General features: G+C 45.0%; 1 protein-coding gene across 1 annotated transcript; it reads left to right on the forward strand.

Moving 5' to 3' along the window:
- Nucleotides 1–27719, forward strand: LOC144821928 (uncharacterized). Its single transcript, XM_078679078.1, is given in 3 exon segments — nucleotides 1–85; nucleotides 25665–26495; nucleotides 26498–27719. Coding segments are annotated over 3 exon segments (2118 nt in total). The 3' UTR covers nucleotides 27700–27719.

Consider the following 27719-nt stretch of genomic DNA (forward strand, 5'->3'; position numbering starts at 1 on the left):
ATGGGACCCCGAATACTGATTTACTCTCTGGTCCTTGTACTGTCCGTCCTGGAAAGTTCCTGTTCTGGCCCAGTTGCCATTTCCAGTAAGTTATCAGACACTTTCATAATGATTAACTGTGATGTCCTGCAGTGACAGTGGTGGTCATGACTCTATTGGGCATCTCCTCCTCCCACAGCAGCGAGGCGGAGGGCATCTCAGCTTTACAAGCCGTACTATAAACAAGGGACCGTGGGCTGGGCGGTCGAGTCATTCGTTTGACGGCCTCTTGATTTTGCAAATCAATGCCACACTCCGCCCACGCTGCGTCTCTCTGCGTTCAGGGTGTCTCCATACTAAAGTGCAATCAATTGTGCACTGGCTTCGTTTCCTTAAACTCAAACTCAAACCCCCAGCCATGTAAGTGACCGACACTTCTTTTGGACAAGTGAGGGTGTTTTACTTCAGGAGAACATACTGCAGAGCAGGCTAACACAAGAACATATCACTGTACTGTCTGCACCCTGTGCACATCCTAAGATGGACATCAGCCTTGAATGTAGATATTTACGCATTAGCGACGAAATGCTCTTAGCCATGTTATCCACCTCCCATTGGATAATGTAATGTAATGGTGTCTTGTAAAGCGCCTGAATCACCCCACATGGGGTATTTCTGCGCTGTAGACCGCTGGGGAACCCGTCCTGGCTTTCCCTGTGAGATGGTCCTTTCTGGGTATCTCCAAGGTGAAACCAGGCATCCCCGGCGTCTGTGGGGGGCCGTTGTGGAGATGAGGCAAGCTTAATGCCCAGAGTTGCCGAGTGTGATCCCTGGTTAGAGTAGGCACCGAGGTGAGAATTATCGAGTCCGCTGACCCTGGTCCACGACCCTGCCGTGTCGGGAATTGAACCCTGGTCCCGGGCCATTCTCTGCTTCCGGGTCTGCCGCCTCTCACTAGTGAGCCACACCACTTCACATGGCTAAGAACTGGTGTGAGCAAGCGTTAGTTTTTGGCGATAGCGGGAATATTTCCATCGATACCCCTGCCTAGCTAATAGGCGATAGCGACGTTATCGACTGCTTTCAGTCGCTAACAGGTTGGGTACGCCCACTTTGCATGTCATTAGCGATAAATATCGCTGACATGCAAAGCGGGTCCCAAACCGCTCGCTATCGCCTAAAAGCTGTCGCTACCATCAGTTAGCGACAGCTTGCTAATAGAGCCATAGAATTATCGCGCTTAGCGGCCGAAAACGGCCACTAAGCCGGCGATAATTGCCTATCACCACCCTTGGTAAAATGCCCCACAGTCTTTAAAAGGCTCAGCGCATTGTGCCTGTCAGTGCACTCTGTGACAATTTACTTACAGCCAAGTGAACATCATGGGCATCAGAGGATTAGAAGGTCAGGACCACCAGTAGGTTGTCCCCACCTCTAACCCAAAGATTACTCCTTGTGCCAGCTGCCAGTGTGATGGTTTACATGCCATGGGGCCCAAGGTGGCACCTCTTGGGCTGAGGTAACCCAAGAGTGTTGCAACCATCTCCACCTCTCTCTCCTCCTGCTTCATGCACTTTCTACATTGGTGTGTGTTTACAACTCTGTCTTCACATGATGGTGCTCTTCCTGATTGGGACACATATAACCTTTACCGCAGCTTGCAAGAGATATTATTCGGTCCATTGCGAGAGGTTCGTTGTTTTACTTATAAGGTCATATGGTGAAGCTACTTTTCGGTATATACTCAAAGAATGTGGGCGTGTTTGCTCCTCAAAATGAACATTAATGCTGCTCTCTGTGCTCTCTGCTCTCCTCTGCCAGAATATTTAAGAACCTCTGGTTACCAGTTTGTGAGCAGCCACGCCAACAGCACAACATCCCATCATGCCCAAGTGTTCTCTGCCAATTTAGGGGCACTTTAGGATGGCGGGCGGGCTTCGCCCGCCCGCCATCCTATCGGAAATCGGGACTGCCCGCCCTAAGGGCGGGGGTCCAGCACGTCCTAAGTGCGGGGGTCCCGCACGTACCATTAGGATGTGCTTGCCACAGTGGCGGGCACATCCTGTATTTATAGTATTGTGGCGGGCGGAGCTCTCTGCTCCGCCCGCCACAATACCAAAAATGCATTGCACCATTTACATGATCAAAGCGGCAGGCACCGCTCGGTGCCTGCCGCTTTGATTATGCAAATGCAGGGGAGTACCACAGGTACCCCCGTGTGCCACCCCCCTTGGGCCTTCAGTCTGGGGGCCAGTGAACACCACCTGCCTTTCCGTGGCGGCATTGCTGCCGCGGAAAGGCATTGCACACTTGCCATTGTAATATGGCTGGCGGTGTCTCATAGACACCGCCACCATATTAATCATTTTCCGCCCCGGCCGTAATGCGACCGGGGCGGAAAAGTGGCGGGCGGTGTTTTGCTCCGCCGTGGTCCCCCCCGCCATTCTAATATGGCGGGGGGGAATACAGGGAAGGATGGCGGGCCGATTGCCCCCGCCAGGCTGGCGGTGGCTACCGCCAGCTTGGCGGGGGCAATCCGCCCGCCATCCTAATGGACCCCTTAGTGTGGAAAACACATCTGTTTGTGAGAAACACTTGCACTGCATGGCTTGAAACCTCCAGCAGGTATCTGTCAATAGAAGCATTTCACCTTTCACAGGGAAATAGCCCTCCCATTGTCTTTCTGTGTGTCTCTCACCTGTCACAGTCTATAGGACTACTTACACAAGCAATTGGGGTGTATGACAGAAATAAAGTATTTACTTCCTAGCAGGGTGAAACTGAAGAGTTTCTGTTTGGTCACTCAGAGCTGACCTAGCGCTGGTACCATTCTGAAACCACTACCTAGCAAAGGCCTTTCAAGAGCGTATATTGTGGCAGACAATATGGTCCAGGTGTGATTGAAAGGTGATGTCACTGGCCCATGCATTTAATTGTATGCGTCTTCCCTCCTTGCACCAAGGGCGTTTCAACATATGTCCACCAGCTTGTGAATAGCCACACACTTCATGCGTGTTGGGTTGCTGCCGGAACCTCAAAGGTGTTCCTAATACAACCAGGAAAAATGAAAGCTGTGAGCTCACACCAGTTTCTCATTTGAGACCTTCATTATTCCTGCGTTCTGAGCAAGCTCTCTTAGCACTTGCCTGAAATGTTATGACTAACAACTTTGGTACTCTTTGGTTTATACTCTGAAAGCTGTAGCCAAGAAAGTATTCCACAGGCCCTGCGGAAATCAAGGACATTGGCCCATTTGACCACTGCTCAGGTAGTAGAATACAATAATTATCACAGTGGAATAGACCCATCTGGAATCTGAACACTGGTGCACTGTTACTTACCCCTTTTTAAGTGAATGCATGATTAGTAACAAGCGTTGCCCATGTTAAGGTTGAACTAGTCTTTTCTTAACCCCTTGGATGGAGGGTGTTTTCCCACCGCTGTGCGGGGGGAGGGCGGCCGCGCGCTGCGCCGCTGTGCTGTTGACGAGCTCGCCTCGTCATGAGGCACAGCAGAGCTGCCCTCGTGACGAGCTGAGCTCGTCACACCACACCCGTTTTTAGAACGTTCAGCACAGCGGGGTAATTATCCCCGCATGCGAACGTTCCAACGGCTGTGACAAGCTCAGCTCAACCGTCCCTCATTACGAGCTGAGCTCGTCACACCACACCCGTTTTTAGAACGTTCAGCACAGCGGGGTAATTATCCCCGCATGCGAACGTTCCAACGGCTGTGACAAGCTCAGCTCAACCGTCCCTCATTACGAGCTGAGCTCGTCACACCACACCCGTTTTTAGAACGTTCAGCACAGCGGGGTAATTATCCCCGCATGCGAACGTTCCAACGGCTGTGACAAGCTCAGCTCAACCGTCCCTCATTACGAGCTGAGCTCGTCACACCACACCCGTTTTTAGAACGTTCAGCACAGCGGGGTAATTATCCCCGCATGCGAACGTTCCAACGGCTGTGACAAGCTCAGCTCAACCGTCCCTCATTACGAGCTGAGCTCGTCACACCACACCCGTTTTTAGAACGTTCAGCACAGCGGGGTAATTATCCCCGCGTGCGAATGTTCCAATGGCTGTGACGAGCTCAGCTCAACCGTCCCTCATTACGAGCTGAGCTCGTCAACAGCACACAAGGGGTTAAAGCACTTCTGGCCAACTATTGTGTTTTATGTATTTAGGGATAGGTAAGTGTACTGCCTGCTCACTGCAGCACTGTAAATGGAACACTGGAGTATCCTCCCTGAAGTCAATTCTTGCTGGTTATTTCTGTTGAAACTCAGTTTGTGGGGGCCTTGAGTCCTTTTCCCTAGCCAATACGGCAAAGTGGATTTGCTTGACTATTTGTAATTGTGAAAACCCATTTTTTAGGCAATTTCTCTCCCCTCCAGTAGGTAGCCTTGCCTTATCAGCTCAACTGGAAGCATTTGTGCGGTTGGAACCCTGCTGTCCCCAATACAAAAACAATAGTCAGACGTCTCCTCCTGCCAAACCGACAGAGGTATTTAATGTAGAAAATTACTTGACAGGAAAATATCTGCCAATTGAAGACAAATGCAAAGCCAATGGTCAGTCCCAGGGCAAGATTGCAAACCACCTTGCTGTATGAAAGGGAGAGGGAAGAAATGTCTTTTATTTAACGTTATATGGCAAATTCCTGCTGCCTGCCTGCACTGGTGCAAAACAGCTGCCTAGCACCAATGCAGCGTCCTTTCACCATGGTGTAAGGGTGCCTGCGTTCATTGAAGGCAGGGTTGTGTTTTTGCAGGAAGGGGTACCATCCTGCAAAAAGAATCCTCAGAGGCATTTCTCTTTCTAAGTGTGCTGCAGAGTGCGGAACAATCAGAAGGAGAAAACAACAAGGACAAATAAAGATGTTTCTCGTTGTTGCGCCACTGGTGGGGAAGTGTTAAATTCTGATGTATTCTTAGGTCCATCCAGAGATTGTGCATTCCAAGTAGTGAGTTATAACTCATCACTACTCCAGCTCACTCTGTCCTCTCTAGAAGCAAGAGTGTGGGTTAGCATCACAGTCATAGGTCAGCACATACATGTGCTTGCTGTCTGCTTTGATTGGGAAAAGGAGAAGGGGAGGTGGTCCTAGGACTTTGCAGTGAGGTAGGAGAAGGAGATAGACCCCTGTGACTTCAGCAGATGTGGGGGATGTGAGAGGGAGAGTGAGGCAGATCGCAGGTGTCTGGCGGGTTGGTGGACATTCACACGGAGGTTGATGTTTGCTGGTTCATGTGTGTAAAGCGCTTTGCAGGTGTGGGTCAGCATCTTGAATTTACCCATCTTCTAAACGGGAGCCACTGGAGCTTTGTGAGGTGTGGGGTGATGTGGGTCCTTTTGGGATGGTCAAGGATGAATCCCTCCACCGAGGTCTGTATGTTCCAACAGTTCATCTGGTGAATGAATGAATGAAGGGCATCAAGGCGCTATAGTACAGACGGGCCAACAGGCACAAACAGCATAAATACTAAGATTTACTTCACAGAGAACATCCAGGTCTTTAAGGGCTTACGAAAAAAGGAGTGAGTTTGCTGGCCCGAAAGAGAGACGCGAAGAGTGTTCCACGCCCTGGCCGCCAGAAGAGAAAAGACTCTCCCCCACATTTCGTCCTTTTGAGTCTAGGGACCACCAACACGTTTTCATTGGCTGACCTGAGATTCCCAGCGGGGACGTACCTGTGGAAGATCTTCTTTATACCCACCGGGCCCTGTCCATAAAAGGCATTATGAGTAAGGCAAAGTAGGGCCTTAAACAAAACTCTACGATCCACTGGAAGCCAATGCGGTGAACTGAGGGCAGAAGAAGCCGAGGAGCGCTTGGGGAGATCCAGTACAAGCCTAGCCGCGGCGTTTTGTACCAGCTGTAGGCGAGGTAACTGGCCCTTATCTATACCTAGTCTGGTGCTGACTGGGAGCCATTTGAAGAGCTTATGGAGCATGTGAAGCAGGCGGAAGAGACTTTCATATTGATCTTGCTGTCCAATGTTTCAGAGTGACATTTTCCTTTTAAACACTGCAAGGCAGCCAGCTAGGAAGAGTAAAACGATATTAAAGAATACAGAATACATTAGATTAAATATAATAGACGGTGGAGTGGTGCTTGAATTAGTGCCTTACAGTGGGAAAATATGTCATCGCCAGGCACTGCCCACTGTACCTGGAATTCATGGACCTTTCATCTGCCTTTGACGGTGCGAACCCATCAACAGCCTTTGACGGTGCGAACCGCTCAACAGCCTTTGACGGTGCGAACCTCTCAACAGCCTTTGATGGTGCGAACCGCTCAACAGCCTTTGACGGTGCGAACCCACGGTGCGAACCGCTCAACAGCCTTTGACGGTGCGAACCGCTCAACAGCCTTTGACGGTACGAACCCATCAACAGCCTTTGACGCTGCGAACCCATCAACAGCCTTTGACGCTGCGAACCCATCAACAGCCTTTGACGGTGCGAACCCATCAACAGCCTTTGACGGTGCGAACGGCTCAACAGCCTTTGACGGTGCAAACCGCTCAACAGCCTTTGACGGTGCGAACCGCTCAACAGCCTTTGACGCTGCGAACCCATCAACAGCCTTTGACGGTGCAAACCCATCAACAGCCTTTGACGGTGTGAACCCATCAACAGCCTTTGACGGTGCAAACCGCTCAACAGCCTTTGACGGTGCGAACCGCTCAACAGCCTTTGACGGTGCAAACCGCTCAACAGCCTTTGACGGTGCAAACCGCTCAACAGCCTTTGACGGTGCGAACCGCTCAACAGCCTTTGACGGTGCGAACCGCTCAACAGCCTTTGACGGTGCGAACCTCTCAACAGCCTTTGACGGTGTAAATCGCAATGGAAATCACCTTGAGGTTCTTAAGGTAAGTAGTCTCACTTACAAGCCTACTTGATTGATTTATTGACTGAGGGTGCTTTGGAATTGGGCTTGGATGTTCTTTGGTAAACTTCCTGTACACACTCCATGAGACGTCAATGACCAGACTGTGGCTTGGACCCAAAGGTGAACTCACTGACCCACTCAGCTTTTTCCTGGTGTCGAACAAGCGTGTGTGTTGGTGCTTCTTTCATTCTGTATATTAATGTCCTGAGCCAATTTGTACATAATGCATTCAAAGATGTACCCATAGTAGACAGTGTTGGAGTTCCAGTGTTGCTGTGCCCAGATGCAGTAGTTTCAATGGCTCCCAAGCCTGACACTCTACGCGAGTTAGTTGATTCCTTCATTCAGTATATGGCCACTTCGAATTATCTACCAACTTCAATAAATACCAGACTACAGCATGTGGCACCAAGGGGCATAGGTTTACGTCACCAACATGCATAGGTAAACACTTTCTCAGTGTGCACAATTTCCCTAATTTGGAAGTTGTGTTTGATTCTTCTGGCAGGTGGGGTTCTCATATTTCCAGTAGTATCTTAAAGCTGTAGGTTACTGCCAAACCTTCCATGGCTCTGTGGCCCTAATGCCTTGACCTCCCTCTTATTTAAAAATAATGCTCAGTGCATGCCAAAAGCCAGTTACAGTGCAGGAGTTTAGGGCTATTCAAGAAACTATTCCTTGCAGGTCAAGGACAAATTACCTATGTGGAGACTTCTGCACCTGCCACCCACCAGCTCACACTTTTTTTTATCATAGGGAGCTATGTCTGCTATATTTAGAAGATCTTACTAAACGTGCCCCTATTTTGCTATGGCTTTCGCTCTGGACCAACTCTGAGGCAACCTTGAAAAAATATATTCTTCAGGACTGTTTAGAGCAAGATAAGCGGGCTGCAATTCCATGTTTATGTTGGCTTTCCCTTAAACAATCTTGATAGTCTGGAACTATTTCACTCAGCATCCCGTACACATAAAGAGGACAGCAATTGGTAAAATCCCTTTTTATGAGAAAAAGATGATTTTGTAAGGGAACAAATTGAATGTGGCAGAACCACAGTGCAATGTTTTTTGAACCTGAAAGAAATAGATGCATGGAGCCTTCCTCACCATGGGATATGGGAAGGAAAGTTTTGCTTTGTTTCAAGGTGGGGTCATTCATACGCTGCTCAGCTTTCCCCTAGGGTTAAGTAAGGTATACCCCTTGGATGCTTGGTCATGTGTGGGCATCTCTGGCAAACCTTGCCTCACTCTATTTTGCAAATTTGTAACTAAATAGTTTCAGGTACATTTGTTAAAGAAGTGACACCAGGCTCAGTGCAAGGCGGCCCTCTGCGGTCTGACATTGTTAAGTAAGGAGGAGTTGTATTTCAGAGTTGGCTCTTTATTGAAATCAGCTGTTCATTTGGGGAACACTAAACTGTATTGAATTCCATTAATGTGTTTGTACTGTTGTGCTTGAGTACCTTGTACTTGTTCATATACATTCTGAATGATGAATAATTGCAATAATTTCATTGTATAGCTTTTTTGTACACCTCCGGCATGTGAAAACAGAAATAGAATGTTTAAGGTGGCTACCTCATTGTGTTACGTTAACATATATAGACTGTACCCAAGATGCTTATCAGCCCATTCCACAGGTCAATATTGTACAATAGTGTCTCACGAATAAACTAAATCCAATTTATCTCAAAGTAAAAATACATTAAAGAGATTGCCTATATGAATCTAACTTTCTGTATTGAATTAGGGGAACACCTGGCTCCTTACTTCAACCTCTTTTGCTGCCAAATCTATCCTAGCACATTGACATCACCAAACCATTTACTTTCAGCAGCTTGTTTGCTAAACTGTTACAACCTGATTCCTATTAGGACACTTCTTCAAACTGTGTGTATAATCCTTTGCATTGATAGCAAATGTACCTGGTATCACGGCTAAGAAATCCCTAATATTAATAATCATATTACCAATAATAATAAGATGCTAATAGTTCCACTTGGCTCTTTCTCCATTGTCATCTCCAAACGTTCTGCCTTCATCACTCGCTATTTTCAGAATTTTGTTTTTGTTGGCATTAACCAGTACTAAAGTGATTCTGCTATCTGCTCAACAAACCTAATTTGTCTACTTTTAAGTCTCTACTATATGTTAATTTTGTACCCAGGGCCTGGAAATGTAATGCTACTAGTAGGACTGAGGAACACATTGTGCTACCCACTAAATTATCACTTTAAAACAGGTCTAAGTCCTGCCGCTAAAAACCTTCCCTTTTAATATGTATATGTCCCCTTAAAGTAGGCCCTAAATAGACCACAGGATAGGATTCATTACATGAAAAAGATAGAACTTGTCCTTTTAAATTTTACACGTCATGGTAGTAAAAACTCTTCAATTGACTTTTTAACAACTGCACGCCTACCTCTGCCATAGGATGACAGTGGGTTATCTTATTACCTTTAATAATTGATAACTTTTGCTAAGGAACAGGTAGAAATATCATGTTTGGTCTCAAATCAAATGTAATTTTAAACCTCTGTATTGGTAAAGTCAGATTTTAAGCCACAGTTATGAAAAGGCCCTTTTATAGATGTGTATTTCATTTTTCTAACCATTTGATGCCTGCAGACTGTCATCTGGGCCATAGGATGAGGTGTAATTGGCAGTTGACCTTTGTTTGTTCCCTTCAGACAATAGAGCTTAGGTGCGGGCAGGATAGGCCATCCAGCCGGGATGGCTGGGGGCTGAGCTGTTCCTTGCCCCACACACATTTCAAAAGTCAGCCTCCAGAAAACTCACAAAGGAACCTAACACCAGTCTTTTGTCACTCCAGATATCTTGTAGTCTTGGTAGAGAAAAGGAGGAACTTTCCAGAACCAGTTGGGATAAGCAGGACATCATCCCTCTCTTAAAAGCAAGCACCAGATATTTATACATATTAAACTCTCAGAACAAAAGGTCAGATCATTCCTTGTACTGTGGAGGACCCCCAGAAAGACTGCCTTGTACTTCACAGGATGGCCCTGCTGCTTGAGGCCCATTTTGTATCGAAGAGGACTGTCCTGCCGCTACCAGAAAAAGCCCCCTAATGCCTGCCTTGAACCTGCAGAGGTCTGCCCTGCTGCTTGTTGGCCTACCTTCTGCCTGATCCTAGGATTGCAAGAGTGACTGCAAGGGGTAGTTGTCTTGCCTCTTGTTCTGAGCTACAGGGATCCAAAAGTTCCTACCACTTACACCCCGTACCTGGTTTCAATTTGAAGTAAGTCCTGCCCTCCAAGTGGTGCCCACTCAGTCCTGGACCCTTGGAAGTAGGGATAAAGGTACCCAAGTGGCCAAAAAACAAAACTTGGGAATGTTTTTTGCTGACAAGTCACCAGAGAAAAGACAGCAGACTGGGACCTACCTTTTTGCGAACCACCTGATGTTCATTATCAAGCTCCCTCTATTTTTTTCTACATGGCAACAAACCTGTCAATCAGCTCTTCTGTTGAGGAAAAGTAGGCCTCATGGTGCCCTAGTCGGGTACAGGCTGTAACCTCTCTGAACTTTTTCAACTTCTAGAACTTTAACGCCACCTTGTCCAGCAGCTCCCCGATGATGACGCCTCGCCCTTTGACTTCGCCAGATGCCCTGTCGCACTGATTTTACCTTCTCCGACAAAATGTCTTTTCTTTTAAGTTCAAAGTTAAGCTGAGGCCGGGTCCAATCCATCTCTTATATCTAAATACTCTCCATGGTGGTCGGCCTTAACTTTCGACTGTGCGCTACCAGATGCCCAAGGTTGGTGCTTTGATATTTTAGGCACTAAACTTCACTAACACTTTACAAATTCATAACTCCAGGTCCACTGATCAGATTTAATTCATTTAAGAGTCATTGTATTTATTAGTTTTATATATTATTCTCTATGGTTTGTAAATTTGTGTGTTATTTTCTCGAGTAATATTTTCACTATATTACTGTCTGAGTGCTGCATAAATACTTTACACGTGGGCTGTAACTTATGCCTGACTGATTTTGTGCCGGGCTACCAGAGGGTTTAGCACAGGACGATTTAGTGACCTTTGTCGTTCACCCTCACGAGGATTATGGGTACTGCTTAACCGCATCGCTGCGGTGGCTATTCCGCCGCAGCGCTAAGGGGGCAGGGCGGCCACATGCTGGTGACGGAACCGCTCCGTCATCAGCACGGCGCCACCCCAGCTGATGACGGAGCGGTTCCGTCATCAGCATCGAAAGGGTTAAGAACAGCTTACAGCCCTCTCAACCAATATCCCAAATTCTCCCCCTAATCATGGATGCAAATATTGTATCATATTGTGATAACAAATATGAGCACAGAAGCAACTGATACTTTCTAACACAAGTCATCATGTTTGTCAGTGATGTTTGGATTTGGCAACAGTACACTGCACAGTGTGTGTTGATTCCACAAAATTGTGTGTGGACCTTAAAATATGTATTTTAAAAGGCACAATACATTCCGATTACCAAATATGAATAACTAAGGTTATTTGCACGCGGCATCTGACCAATACAATATCAAAATCTGATGGACATACAAATGCCAATATTTACATTAAAATTCAAAGGGGAGTCACGATTACCAATAAAGATCCCTGGAGGCTTACTATAACACAGAAAAAAGACCCCTGAGGCTTACTATAACACAGAAAAAAGACCCCTGAGGCTTACTATAACACAGAAAAAAGACCCCTGAGGCTTACTATAACACAGAAAAAAGACCCCTGGAGGCTTACTATAACACAGAAAAAAGACCCCTGAAATCCAGAGGTGATCTTCTTCGAAAATAATTTATACAATATGTGTTTGGATTACAGCTGAACAGCACAAGGCAGTTTTATGAATTGAAGAGGTGAAGAAGCAAACACAGAATCTTTGGGTAAAAACATTGGAATGGTAGCAGAACAACTGCCAGCTGATGTCTAAAAGTCAAGACTTATTTCAAAAATACCCAAAATAGGATTTACGATGGTCAAATTTTTTTTTCTGCCAGCCTTGTGAAGTTTTGTTTTTTTGTAAATGTCGCAAAGTCTTGCTGGATGTGGCCTAATTGCTAGAGTGGGCGCCTTTGAAGGAGGGAACCCGATTTGAGTCTCCGCAAATCTCTTAATCTGCCCTTGCCTAAAAATAAATGGGCCTTATTTATGAAGGCCTTGCGCCGCCGGTACGTCACTTTTTCCCATTTTAAAAGTGACGCACCGGCGGCGCAAGGACTTCATAAATAAGGCCCAATGTGTCCATCTGTATTGCACCCTTTGGGTCGAGTTAGTGCTTTATAAAATTATAAAAAATTAAACCACAACAACATATCCAAGTAAGAAAAGAAAAGGGTTTGTAAACTCAGCAAAATTGAGGTTTTGCAATTATAAGCAGCTTCTCTGGAAAAAAATCTGACAAAGGTAGCCACAGCAGATAGGAATCTTTCTGACCCTCAGCAGCCACCTACCTCCTGCCAGCACAGTTTGTCTGCTGTAATTGAACAACCTGCTAATGATTTACCCTGTTTAACCCCTCCCACGCTTGTGACGGAACCGTTCCGTCACGCCCCACGGGTGGGCTGTGCTGGTGACGGAACAGTTCCGTCACGGACCGCTCGCAGCGCCTGCGCGGCGCGAACTCCGCACCTGCGCTGAGCATTCTATTGAGCGGGCGGGGCCGTGATGGAACCGTTCCGTCACAAGCACAGCTCACCCGTGGGGCGTGACGGAACGGTTCCGTCACAAGCGCGGGAGCGCCTCGCGGCCCCCCCGCCCCTTAGCACTGCGGCGGAATAGCCGCCGCAGTGAAAGGGTTAATTTGTCTCAACAATATCAGGATTGGTCTATTAAAATGAATTATTTGCTCTACAATTTAAATATAATATAAGTCCCTAGGATCAAAAAAGTAAACTGACTTAAACTACTTATTTACTTTTCTGGCAGTGCTGGGAGCCCCACGACAACTCTAGGACTAGTCGTCCTGGACACCTTTGCAGTTTTCTGTGCATGATTGAGGAACACATTCACGTTTTCCTATTTGCTTATGTGCATTGTCAACTTCTTTATGCAATGGCATAGTACTCTTTATGCCAATTTCCTTTGTGGAATAATTTACCTGATACTCCAGAAAGTATTGAGGTGTTTCTCTAGCCATCCCATCCTGGAAAATATTCTCACCCGGAGAGAGAGAATGGGCCATATGTACAAAATTCCCTTTTTGCATTTCCTAAATAGTGAATCCCAAGAAATCGAAAATTTAGGAAAAACAAAATGAAATGTAGAAAAATAGAGATTCCCTAATAACGAAGCCAGCTCTATGGCTATTGATTCCAACTCTTTTGGACTCACTAATAGGAAATGCTAAACCATTTGTCACTATGGGCCCATAGGTAGGAATGGTTTTGCATTTCCAAATTTGCAATTTCAGATCAGGAAATCATAAATTAAGAAATGGAAAACCAAGAGTGACTATGGGCCTAAGGCCCACCTTCATGCATCCCCCCAAAAAGTGGTGCACGTATAAAGCATACACATGTGCGTGCTACATGGCACTTTAACAAATGCATTTTAAAAGCATTTCTTTTTTTTTGTTCAGAATAATTTTATTGAATATTTAGAAGGTGACACACAAAAAACAATACCTAAATCCATAAGATAGCAATAAAATCTGATTAATTGATTAATACAAATAATCATTAAAATAGAATAAATCATTAGAGTAAGATAACATAATAGTCAATCAAGGGGAAAATAAATTCATGGGAGGGAAAAGGACATAGGGAAGAGGGGGAGAGTGCATATTAAATCATCTTATATGAAACGTAGAGTTACTATTAACATTCAAAATTGATTACATACAGAGTGTGAACCTAAAACAGAATAATAGTGAATAATTATTATTATAACAACAAATATGAATCTATAGGTAACCGGAAGGATTGATAAGAGAGCATATTATGATTAATTCCATGTAATGATAATTGTGCACCTCTTCTTGTAAAGATAATCCATGACCACCAAGCATGAACAGATAGAGACGAAGCATCGTTCCAACAAAAAGTGATTGATTTTAGAGCAGCAGAAATTAAGAAATTAAACAACTTTGCTTCAGAATCAGTAAGAGGGTAAGAAAGCACAACTGATTTACAAATTAACAATTTGTAAGAAAGAGTCTCTTGAATAGGTAATAATTTCGATATTATGGCCCAAACTTCAGACCAAAATGTCATAATAATGGGGTAATCATATAACATATGGACCCAGGATGCAATTTACAGTGCCAACAAATATCTGAAGGAAGTAACTTAGCACGATGCAGACGTATTGGGGTACACAATGAATTAAACAAAATGTATGCATTAGTTTGATAAAGAGACACCGGTAACCAACCAGAAATGCTATTGAGCCAAATAACTTTCCAAGAGTCACTGGATAGAGAAATGGAAAGCTCTGAGTTCCAAAATGTAGAAATTACATTGATATTAGTACCAATTGAGGAAACACATTTTTTGTATAATATGGAAACAGCGTTTGAAGATTTACCAATAGCATTAAGATAAATTATGAAATCAGTTGTGACCGGTTGAAGGAACTCCATTAGGAAATGAGTCTAAAATGGAGTCACATAAAAATTGATATTTAATCAAATCAGTATTAGGTAATTTAAATGTCAATTGCAATTTATCAAAAGGAAGAAAAGTATTATCACAAAAGATATCTTTAAGGTAGAAGATGCCCGCTTTAAACCATGAATTCCAGAAAGTTATATTTCTATTCAATTTAATAATAGCACTATGCCATATTGATAAATCCAATGTAAAAATTAAAGGGGAAGCAAAATTTAAATCTAAATCATTGAATATCAATCTTGAAGATTTGATTATGGACGAACGGTGTACAATAGTAGCTTTATGAGACATAGTAAGCAAGGATGGTAATGGAAAAGGATCCACAAGCGATGCTTCTATATCAAGCAAAATAGGAGGTTTAACTATAGGAGAAGCAGTAAACCTTAATGAGCTTTGTTTTAATATGAATGCTTTATGGTAAAGTAAAAAGTCAGGAACGCCAAATCCTGCATGATATTTAGGTATTTTTTAATTTTTTGTAAGCAATTCTAGGAGGTTTGCTGTTCCAGAGAAATTTAGATAATAATTTATCAATTCGTTTATAGAACGTCAGTGGAAATTGAGTGGGAATCATAGCAAGGGAAGACAAAATTTTAGGAGCAATATTCATTTTTATAGATTCCATTCTCCCCCACCAAGTAAGATGAAGGGAAGACCATCTAGTAGTTGTATTTTTAATGTAGTCAAATATAAAATTACTATTTAATTTTAACGTTGAAGGTACGGAGGAGGAAAAACAAATACCCAGGTATTTCGGTTTATTTTGTTGCCAAATAACATCATTCACAGGTAACATATCAGGGGTACACAGCATATTTAGAGGGAAAAATTCTGTTTTACTAACAATAAGTTTGTATCCAGAGACTACAAAATATTTGGCAATAATATCTAATAATAGTGGGACAGAGGAATTTGGATTACTAATAAACAATAACACATCATCCGCATATGCCAAAGTTTTGACAGTAACATTTTTAACTGTAATATCTTGAATATTATCACAATTATGAATACAATTAAGAAAAGGTTCAATGCCCAACAAAAATAAAAGTGGTGAAAGGGGACAACCTTGCCGCGTACCTCTAAATAGGGAAAATTGAGTGGAAATTTGGCCGTTGATAAATAAACGCGAGGTGGGAGCATAATACAAAGCAGAAATCATACGAATAAAAGAGGGACCAAAATTAAAGGATATTAAAGTTCTAAATAAAAATTGCCAATGAAGTTTATCAAATGCTTTTTCTGCGTCTAAAGCCATAACTACTGTGGGAACAAGAAGAGTAGAACTTTGTTCAATAACATGTAGCAGTGTTCTTGTGTTATTAGCGGAGTATCTATATTTCATGAATCCTTATTGATCAGGGTGAATAATAGAATGGAGTATAGGAGCTAATCTGGAGGCAAGGATTTTAGCATATAATTTACAGTCTTGATTTATCAAGGATATGGGACGATAATTAGAAACTAGAGTAGGATCTTTATCAGGCTTGGGGAGCACAATAATCAAAGCATCAGCAAAGGAGCCTGAAATGGTGCCAGAGGAACCAAAAAATGAAAAAAGGTGAAATAAGTAATGTAAAAGATGAGGTTGGAATTCTTTATAAAATTCGCAAGGATACCATCAGGACCAGGAGATTTTTTTTTTAAGTGATTTGATGGCTTTCAGAATTTCATCATTAGTAATAGGCATATCTAATCCAATTCTATCTAAAGGAGAAATTTGGGGTAAATCACAATTATTTAAAAAGGCATCAATTAATGAACTATCACAAAGATCCAGTTTGTTATAGAGGTTTGAATAAAAATCTAAAAATTCTTTTACAATGTCATTGTGGGATAATGCAATCTGGCCTTGGGGGCTCCGAATAGAGGTAATCTGTGTTTTATCTCTTTTAATACGTAATTATTTAGCAAGGAGTTTCCCCGACTTGTTGGAATTTAACCTGAATTTAGCATTTGATTTAGCAAGTTGAACTCCAGCTCTGTTACTGAGAATAGAATTAAATTCATATCGGAGTTTTTGAAACTTAAGTTTGTATTAGGGATCGTTGGATGACATAAAGAGTTGTTCATATTTTGCTATTTGTTTCTCTAGGGTTCTAATATTCGAGTTAAACAATTTATTTTCATGAGCCATGATAGAAATCGTTGAACCTCTAATATAAGCCTTGAAAGCATCCCATCTATTAACTATAGAAGTAGAATTTTCTGGATTGAACAAAAAATAGTCCTGAATAGCTTGTAATAATTTAGGTTTATTACGTTCATTGAGGGCAATACCAGTATTCATACGCCATCTGGATTGTTTAGTGAAAGTGGAGGAAATATTTAAAACAAAGGAAATTAAAGCATGATCTGATATATCAATATTACCAATGACCGGAGCAGTTGCAGCTTGAATAAGGGAGGAGGATATTAAAAAATAGTCAATCCTAGAATGTGAATTATGGGGGTTGGAAAAAAAGGTGAAACATTTTTCAGTAGGGAAATGAAGTCACCAAATATCAACTAGTTTGGTAGTTTGAATAAAGGATTTAAAGGCGTGAAACACTTTAGGGGGGCAAAATCTAGTTGTAGAAAGCCTATCCAACAATGGGTCAGCAATAATATTAAAATCACCCCCAACAATCATTGGAACATTTCCTAATTGTAAAACTTCAGTAGTAATAGTAGACCAGAAAGCAGGATCATCTGCTGTAGGGCCATAAATATTAAGCAGAAATAAAGTAGAGTCATGAATTTTAATTTTGGCTATTATATACCTACCCTCAGAATCTGACATTTTATGTAAAACTTGACAGTGCAACCTTTTTGCAAAGAAAATAGCAACCCCATTTTTCTTGCCATTAGCAGGAGAAGATACAATAGTGTGAACCCACTTTTTATTCATATACTAGTTCAAGTTCAAGAATTTCTATAGCGCACTACTCACCCAGAGGGTCTCAAGGCGCTTGGGGAGGGGGTTCATTATTTATCGAATAGCCAGGTTTTAAGTTCTTTTCTGAAGGAGATGTGGTTCTGTGTAAGGTGGAGGTGGGTGGGGAGCGAGTTCCAGGTCTTGGCCGCCAAGTAGGAGAAGGATCTACCTCCCTTGGTGGATCTTTGGATACGCGGAACTGCGGCGAGGCCTTGATTGGAGGATCTTAGTTGGCGAGTGGGTGTGTAGAAGGATAGTCGAGTGTTGAGGCATTCGGGCCCTAGTTTGTAGAGGGCCTTGTGTGCGTGGGTGAGGAGACGGAATGTTATTCTCTTGTTGACGGGAAGCCAGTGGAGGTCTTTCAGGTGGCCGGTAATGTGATCTTGGCGAGGGATGTCCAAAATGAGTCTTGCTGATGCGTTTTGGATGCGTTGGAGTTTTTTCTGTAATTTGGCTGTGATTCCGGCATAGAGGGTGTTTCCATAGTCTAGTCGACTCGTAACCAGTGCGTGGGTGACAGTCTTTCTTGTCTCGGCGGGGATCCAGTGGAAGATTTTTTTGAGCATACGGAGTACGTTGAAGCAGGAGGATGAGACGGCGTTGACTTGTTTGGTCATCGAGAGTGAGGAGTCTAGGATGAAGCCAAGGTTATGTGCGTGGTCTGTGGGTATGGGTGCTGAGCCCAGATCCGAAGGCCACCATGAGTCATCCCAGGCAGAGGGGGATGATTCTAGGATGAGCACTTCCGTTTTGTCTGAGTTAAGTTTTAGGCGGCTGTTTTTCATCCATATGGCTACTTCTTTCATGCCTTCGTGAAGATTGGTTTTGGTGGTGATGGGGTCTTTGGTGAGGGAAAGGATCAGCTGGGTGTCGTCAGCGTAGGAGATGATGTTGAGGTTGTGTTGACGCGCGATGGAAGCGAGAGGGCTCATGTAAACATTGAAAAGGGTGGGACTGAGTGATGAACCTTGTGGTACACCGCAGATGACTTCGGCGGCCTCGGATTTGAATGGGGGAAGTCGGACTCTCTGAGTTCTCCCAGCTAGGAACGAGATGATCCAGTCCAAGGCCTTATCTTTTATGCCAATGTTGCTGAGGCGTTGTATGAGGGTGCTGTGACTAAGCATGGGCGGATTTTGCGGATCCACGATTCACGAATTTGCGGATTCACGGATCGTGGATCCGCAAAATCCGCGGATTTTGCGGATCGGCGGATTTGGGGGCGGGGCTTCCTCGAGTGTGTGGGCGGGGCCAAACGGACGGGGCTTCCATGCGAGCGCACATGCCTCTTCTGTGTATACAAAAGGTCAGAGACCGATCAGAGCAGCAGATTAAGAGACAGAAGCCCCTGGTCACAGGAACAGCACGGGGATTGCGCACGTGAAAGCCAAATATGCAAATGCCTCTGGCCAGCATCACAGCGGATTTCCGATGGTATATTTGGGAAGAAGGCACATCTGCCCAGCCTCCCAACGCTCACGATTTTTTTTGGGCTGATGAATGAGTCACTGCATTTGCGCTTCAACTAGTTCCAGCGACCAAGTGTGTGTTACTACTATGCAATCGCGCCGAAGTGCGCAGGGGTCCCTTGAGTGAAATGTCCATCATAGTGGGTAAATGGCGGGAAGACGGGCGGGTGCACACCTCGAGTGTGTGGGTGGGGCCAAACGGACGGGGCTTCCATGCGAGCGCACATGCCCCTTGTGTGTATACAAAAGGTCAGAGACCGATCAGAGCAGCAGATTAAGAGACAGAAGCCCCTGGTCACAGGAACAGCAGGGGGATTGCGCACGTGAAAGCCAAAGATGCAAATGCCTCTGGCCAGCATCACAGCGGATTTCCCATGGTATATTTGGGAACAAGGCACACCTGCCCAGCCTCCACAACGCTCACGATTATTTTTGGGCTAATGAATGAGTCACTGAATTTAAGCTTCAACTAGGGCACATATTTATTCAAGAAGACACACCATGTAAATAATTTACGATGGCGCCTGCAAGCTGCCAGCGCCATCCTGCAAAAGTTACTTAATTAGCTTCAACAGGAAGCTCCAACTGATAAAATAAAGCAGGCGCTCGAGCCCCTGCTTTATCTTATCTGTTAGAGCTTCCTGTCGAAGCTAATTAAGTAACCATTTGAGGATGGCGCTGGCAGCTTGCCGGCGCCATCGTAAATTATGTTAGGCTTGAACTTTTGACCGCAAAATCCGCTCCGATCGCGGATTGCGGATTCTCGGTAAATTTGCGAGAGTTCGCGGATCGCGGATTTACCGAAAATCCGCAAAATCCGCGATCGGAGCGGATTTTGCGCTCATGCTTAGCTGTGACAGACGGTGTCGAAGGCGGCGGAGAGGTCAAGTAGAATGAGGGCCACTGTTTCTCCGTTATCCAGAAGCGTTCGGATGTCGTCTGTCGCTGCAATGAGGGCGGTTTCGGTGCTGTGTTTGGCTCGGAAGCCGGACTGTGAGAGATTGAGGGAGTTGTTGGATTCGAGGAAGGCGGCGAGTTGGCTATTGACGGCTTTCTCGATGACTTTGGCCGGGAATGGGAGGAGGGATATGGGGCGGTAGTTTTTAAGTTCAGAGGGGTCTGCTGTGGATTTCTTCAGGAGGGCGCTGACTTCGGCATGTTTCCAGCTTTCTGGGAAGGTAGCAGAGTTGAAGGAGCAGTTGATGACATCACAGAGATGGGGTGCGATGATGGGGTCAGCTTTGTTGAAGATGTGGGGGGGACATGGGTCGGTTGGCGATCCAGAGTGGATGGAATTCATTAGGCGGATAGTGTCTTCAGTGGTGATCGGGTTCCAGGCGCTGAGGTTGTTAGAGGGCGGTCTAGGTTCTTAGGGGGGCGGAGAGGATTGTTCGTTGGAGCTGTTTTCGAAGCTGTTATGTATGTCGGCAATTTTGTTGTAGAAGAAGGAGGATAATGAATCGCAGAGGTCTTGGGAGGGAGTGATGTCGTTTGAGGCTGCGGTGGGGTTGGTGAATTCTTTGACGATGTTGAATAGTTCCTTGCTGTTATGGACGTTGTTGTCGAGTCGATTCTTGAATGCTGATTTCTTGGTGGCTCGAATCAGCTGGTGGTGTTTGCGGGTGGCTGCCTTTAAGGTGGTCATGTTGTCGGTGGTTGGGTTTTTTCTCCAGGTTTTCTCGAGAGTACGGCAAAGCTTCTTGGATTTCTTAAGGTCATCGTTGAACCAGGGGGCCTTTTTGCAGTCTTGTTTGGTGTGATGGTTTTTCAAGGGTGCTAATTCGTCAGTGCTGTGAGTGATCCATTGTTTGAATTTGATGGGAGCTTGGTTTGGGTCCGATGAGATGGCGGGTGGGTTTTTGTTGAGTGATGTGAGGAGTTGGTCGGTGGTGATTTTGTTCCATTTTCTTCGGGGAATGGGTTGTGGGGGGTTGTGGGTCGAGGTGGTTTTGTAGCTGAAGTGAACACAACCATGGTCCGTCCAATGAAGAGTTGTGGTGCGATCGAAGGAGATGTGTTTGCTGGAGGTGAAGATTGGGTCGAGGGTGTGTCCGGCTACATGGGTGGGGGTGTCAACAAGTTGTTTGAGGCCGAGATTGGCCAAGTTGTCGAGAAGGGTGGTGGTGTTGCTGTCGTTTTTCTTTTCCAGGTGGAAGTTGAGGTCTCCTAGTAGAATGTAGTTCTCGGAGGCGAGGGCATGTGGACTGATGAAGTCAGTGATGTCTTCGCTGAATTGTTTATGGGTTCCTGGAGGCCTGTAGATGAGGGTGCCTCTGAGTGTGGTCCTAGGGTCGGTGTGGATCTGGAAGTGGAGGTGTTCGGCGGTTGTAAGGTTATCGTCGGAGCTGGTCGTGATTTTGAAGGTGTCCTTATGGACGATGGCGATGCCTCCTCCTGTTTGGACGGTGTGGTCTTTTCGGATGATCTTGTAATTTTCCGGGATGGCTAAGGCGATGTCGGGTGTTGATGATGCGTTCATCCATGTTTCGGTAAGGAAGGCGACGTCCGGTGAAGCAGTGTTGAGTAGATCCCAGAGTTCGGTGGCGTGTCTGTGGATTGAGCGGGTGTTGAGCAGGATGCACTTCAGGTGGTTAGAGTCGGTGCTGTGTTTGGGGTTAGTGGATGTGGTATGGGTCTTGATGCTGGTATATTTGCAGGAGTGGCAGGCGAAGGGACCGTGGGTACGTCCCGGGGCAGCTTCGTAGCATTGAGGTGTGCGTCCGTGGTTAAGGGCTAGGAGGGTAGCGGCGTCATACTTTATGCTGGAGGAGTGTGGTTTGTGGGGGCCAGGGGGTCTGGTGCTGGGCGCGGTCCAGGCGCGGACGGGCGTAGACGGGCTTACCTTTGGCGCACCTTCGGCGCGCATGGGGCGCGACCGCTGCGCGTGAACGCTGCGCGCAAAAGCATCTGTCATATGTGGATAGTGGAAGGGGAGGGGCGAGGGAGGATCAGCTGGGAGGCGGGATCGTGGTGGAGGGGTCGGGCTCCTATTCACAACAACAACAAAAATGGCTGGCGAATCGAAACCGGGACAGGCTGTGCACGTTACTAAACAATGCGGAGGCAATGCGAGTCAATGAGGGCACACAAAGCGAGCACCACACCACAACAGCTGAGAGTCTACTAAATTATGGCGGATGCAGCTGGGGGGGAAGTGCGAGCAGCACAGGCTTCAGGAAAAAATTATAGTAAGTTACAGGATAAATCGGCAGCAGAGTGCAGCGTGCAGCGCAGGCACCAGTAAAAATTGTAATATGCAGGGTAAATCGGCAGCAGAGTGCAGTAAGATACGATACCCAGGTGGGACCAGGGGTCGTGGGGAGCGTCCGCTTCCGAGAGTATCAGGGCAGACACAGCGCAAACAAAGGACGGAGCGAGGCAAGGCACTTAGTGGGAGGGAGGATCAGCTGGGAGGCGGGATCGTGGTGGAGGGGCCGGGCTCCTATTCACAACAACAACAAAAATGGCTAGCGAATCGAAACCGGGACAGGCTGTGCACGTTACTAAACAATGCGGAGGCAATGCGAGTCAATGAGGGCACACAAAGCGAGCACCACACCACAACAGCTGAGAGTCTACTAAATTATGGCGGATGCAGCTGGGGAGGAAGTGCGAGCAGCGCAGGCTCCAGGAAAAAATTATAGTAAGTTACAGGATAAATCGGCAGCAGAGTGCAGCGTGCAGCGCAGGCACCAGTAAAAATTGTAATATGCAGGGTAAATCGGCAGCAGAGTGCATTAAGATACGATACCCAGGTGGGACCAGGGGTCGTGGGGAGCGTCCGCTTCCGAGGGTATCAGGGCGGATACTGTAATATCTTATCATCAATATGAGTTTCTTGAACAACACAGATATCAGCTTTACAACTACCTAAGTAATCCAACATTTTTGTACGTTTGACTGGGTGTCGCAAACCTTTAACATTAAGAGAAACAATTTAAATATTGTGAACTGTAGCCATTATGAATAAGAAAAAAGGAGAAAAAGAAAGAAAATATGAAAACAAGAAGAGACGAAAAAGATCATATTTGAAATACAGAAGAAAACAGTAACTCTATAGTTAGGAACAGAAAAGGAGAAAAAGAAAATAGGGAAAGACAGACAAACAAAATACATTAAAAAAACATAGAAACGCAGACACGTTCTACAAGCATGGCCAGAACCGCTGAAGCCCGCAAAAAGAATAATAATCAAATATGTGCCGTATAACTTGCAACAAGAAGATGTCAAGTGTTAGGGTCATGGGTATCCATTGTAGGTGGACTTTGCTGATCAAGAAAGTGCCTCGATTCCTCAGGACGTTGAAAGGATTTGGAGAAGTTATCTTTCCATATGCGCATTGTAGAAGGATCAAAAAGTTCATATTTAAAACCAAGGCTTCTGAGCTGTGGATGACAAGCAGAAAACTCCTTACGGATAGTAACCGTTTCTTTTGCAAAGTCCTGGTGAATAAAAATTTTGTTACCATTCACCATTAATGATGGAATTTCTCTTGCAGCTTTCCTGATCATGACAAGATGGTGATGACGCAGTACTTTAAATATCATTTGCCGTGGTTTAGTATGTCGAGGGTTACGATGAGAAAAGATTCTATGTGCTTTATCCACTTCAAATTTTTCTGGAAACTTGAGATTTAGACGACCAGGAAGCAGAGATTCCAAATATAAACGACAACTTGAACCCTCAATTTCTTCAGGCAAATTAAAAATGGTTGTACTGTCTATTCCTATTTTCCATGTCCAAAAGGTGCGCATGCATAGGAAGAATTGTATCTACTAAAGGTGTAAAAGAGTCCACTTTATTGGTATTATCGTGTATTTTAATGGAATTGTCAGAAATTTTCATTGACAAAGAAGTCATATCTTTACGCATGCTTTTAATTTCTGAGGCAATAGTGTCAGTATTAACACGTAAAGCTTGAATTTCCTCCAAAATTAAGGAAAGAGAAGGTTCAGAGGATTCCACCACCTTAGACTTGACTGGAGGAGGAGAGACTTGTTGCCTCCTTTTATTGTTGAGTGGGTGTTTGTTATCCATTTTGAGGTAAAAAGTTCACAATTTTGTTGGTAATAATACACCAATGTGAAAATTAACCCAAAAATGTAGAGTAAATGGGCAAATATATGAAAAGAGCAGAGAAAAACTCTTCAAAACCAATTGTGCAGCAGCTGTAATGGACTGTGGGCGTGGTTAGGCCCAAGCCAGGCCCTTTCCTAAACAACACTCCTCCCCCTGATGACACAGAGCATGCAGTACCTGAGGGAAAGGCTGGGAGCAGGAACCAGGAGGCTGAAGAGAAGGTTTCTGCTGCACAAATTCACCCAAAAAACGACACAGAGGCGAAGAATCAGGTGAGGAGGCAAGCGCTCTCAATTGCGGTCGAATTCTGACACAAAATTCGTCTTTTATGAGAAAATCGGCCGATAAATTCACGGAACAGCTGCGGTGGCGGCCATCTTGCTTGACGCGCTTGCGCGTCTCCCGAAAGCATTTTTTGTTAATTGCTCATGGTTATAGCATTTCCTACATGCTCATTTTGCATTTAGGAAATCCTTAAGAAATCAGGATGCTTTGTTATTTAAGGATGGCAAAATGCAGTTTCTACTGCATAGAAATCACTTGTTGCCATTCCCTGTCTGCCTTTGTACCTATGGAAAAGCACTTTAGCATTTCTTAACAGACCAATATTGTGATTTGGTTCGTTAAGAAATTCTAAAGCCTTTCGTACATTTGGCCTAAAATCTCCACCAAAGTCGGGATGGAAACGGGTCAGAGGGGAGCTGGCCTAGGCCACAATCTTAGCTATGTGTGGTCTTAAAAATATGTGGACATTAATACAATTTTAAGACTGACCAAGCCTTGAACCTCCCACTGCCCTCCACATGTGTGGGATTCTCTTCTGCAAAACCTTGAGCTGCCAGAGTGTCATTTCAAGTGGGGTTAATAGGATGTTTGCCACATTTTCAAGGTTTGTGGTTTGAGTGATCTGTAAATCCTGACACTGTACTCCTAAATCTTTTTTAGAGTTGCAAATGGTTTTGGAAATTGGGATCAGAATGTCTACTCTGCCTATGCATGTGTATTATTTGTTGTATGTCTAAGTCTAGTATGCCTGTATGGACTGGTATTTTTTCCATGTCTGCATTATATCTGTTTACTCCTAGCATGGCCATGCCTATAAGTACATTTAAACAGTTTTTCACAGTGATGACTTAAACGTTTACAATCTCCTAGCTGCAGCATCTCGCCTTCACTGATAAATTAATGTAGGCCTGGGTTACACATCATTTTTCCAGTAGGCCCATATTTTAGTAATTTCACACCCAATCATGTAATGTGGGATGAAAGAGGCAGCCGCCACTGGGCAGGGTGTGCCCCCTGGAAGAGATTGTACCCTCTGTCGTCTCCATTACTACGTGTAAAGCCAATGGATCACTCTAGATAGTTATGTTATGTTAAAGATATATGTTTATCGCCCAGTCGCCTATGGTTTTGTGTTACTATGTAGTTTACAGAAAGGGTTAGATTTGTCCCAAATGAGGTTCTTTTGAGATGGGAAGCCGGACCCTGCTCCTGCTGTCCTCATCTGAAGTCTGCTTTTGTGGGAGAGATGAGCTGAGGAGCTAAAGATGACATATGTGGGGGCTACATGTCAGAATGAACGGGTTAACCCCTCGAAATGGACATGTGTTCCCCCAGATGATTGCTGTTGTCCCTGGTATTCTCTTAACACAATAAATGTCACTTTTTTTCTGAATCTGTTTTGTTTAGGGAGTGAGAGGAAAGTGGAATGTAAAACATCAGCTGCTAACCTCAAGGCAGCAGTGCGGAGTGTCTCCAAACCCATGGACGTGAAATTGGATGTCGAGAAGATGATGAAACCGTACGCGAACTGGGAAGAGTTCCTGATGCCCGTCCCTATCTCCATCGCGGTCCTGGCAGAGCTGGCAGCCATTGGATCATCCAGTGGTTTCAATCACAAGCAATACCCAAAGTCCTTTGATGACACCCTAGTGCAGATTTCCAAAAGTGCATGGAAATCCTTCAACACAGCAAAAAAAAATATGGATGAGATCAGGCTTCTCTCAGGGAACATGCAAAGTGCCATTAACGACCTAGTGAAGATTCTGTTCCAGCCCACTGCCACTGTCCATGCCCTGCTCCCAGGCCACCTGAGCGCTCTCCTCAGCTCGTCCAGGAAATGCACCTCCCTGGCTCAGTCTGTGGAGGCTGACTTCACTAGCGACATTCACTCAGTCCAGCAGGCGCTCAAAGCTTGCCTGACCTCCAAGAGGGGCTACGAGAAGAACTTGACCAATGTAAAGATTGCCCTGGAGCAACTCGCCATAAGAGAGGCCTCTGCCAACAGCTCTGCAAGACTGGCAGAAGAGTGCAGGAAGAAGACAGAGACACAACTCCAGGAAGCCACAGATGCCTACAAGGATGCTCTGAAGAAGGTGCCCCATGTGTGGGAAGCCATGGCTGCTAATTTTGTGGGTGGCATTCTTGACACAGTGTCCTTCACTGCAACTAAAGTTGTAAGCATGGTGATTGGTGCAGACAATCCTGCCCCTGGGTCTATGGGTACTGTTAATGCTGCTGGTCCACTCAGGCGACCGTCAACGTCTGCACCAAGTCCAATCAGATGATGGCTATCACAGACGGCCTTCGAAAACTCATAGATAGTGATGGGGAAACCATTAACATGGCAATGGTTTATGATGAGAAACAGAAAACGGTGCGGTTAATCTATCCAAAACAGCTGATAATGTCATTGATACAGAATATAGCGACAGAAGCTGAGTGTAACGCACAATCAATGATGAAGGCTGTTTTATATGCTGCTCATACTTTTTGTATAGAATTGAAACAGGCTGTATTATATAAGAGTACAGACGAGTGGTACCTGAAACATCTTGTTCAAAAGTTAATCGGAATCATTAGCAGGTCAATAAAAGTTGATTCATATTGTAAGACAGCGATTAATGCTCAGCCTTTGCAGACAAACCCACCGAATGCAGCAAGCGCTCAAGGCCCTGTCAGCATCGGCACGCACTCTGCACAAATGGCACAGACAAGAGTGGAACAAGCCACAATTCAATTAAAAAGAACTCAGGAGATGTACAAGGAATCCTTTGAGAAGGTACACAAAGAAAATGAGGAAGTAACAGACCTCCTGGATGAAATGAGGAGCTACAAACTGGAGAAGATTGATTTTGCCGTAACCATGAATATGCTCATGCAAGGCCTGGAATCTCTGGGGAAGGTGAAGGAGCAGTGGCAGAAAATGTCCCACTTCTGTCAGATGATATCCAGCCTCGTTCAGTCCTGCTTAGATACAAATGTCAATGAGTTAGTGCAGTCGGCCGAATCAGTGCAGAACATTCCCAACTATTCCACCGAGGCCTTTGTGAAGGACCTGATGTACAACCGCGCGTTTGCATCCAGCAGTGTTGCCAACTTAGTCTACATGATCTCGTCCACCTACTGCGAGGTTTCCCAACGCTACTTGATGGACCGCCTGAGCGCTTTAGGAAGACTCATCACCACGTATCCCTCAAACCTACAGGTGAAGGTTGAGCATGAGAAGCTACTACGTGGTTGTGAAGAGGCTCAAAAGTCAATCCAAGACATGGTGATTGCAACAAAAAAAAAGATTGACATGAGTATTGAGGCGAGAGTTAATGAAATCAAGTGCCAGCTGGGTGAAGCCATCCCACCCCTGTCAGCAGAAGACAAGCAGCGCATCAGTCAGGATGTAAATACAGGGGTGAATGCTGTGACAGTTGATACAGACTATTTCTAGAAATATCTATCTCCGCCTGA

The sequence above is a fragment of the Lissotriton helveticus genome, chromosome 2_2 (genome assembly GCF_964261635.1).
Source record: "Lissotriton helveticus chromosome 2_2, aLisHel1.1, whole genome shotgun sequence".
In the NCBI taxonomy this organism is placed as follows: domain Eukaryota; kingdom Metazoa; phylum Chordata; class Amphibia; order Caudata; family Salamandridae; genus Lissotriton; species Lissotriton helveticus.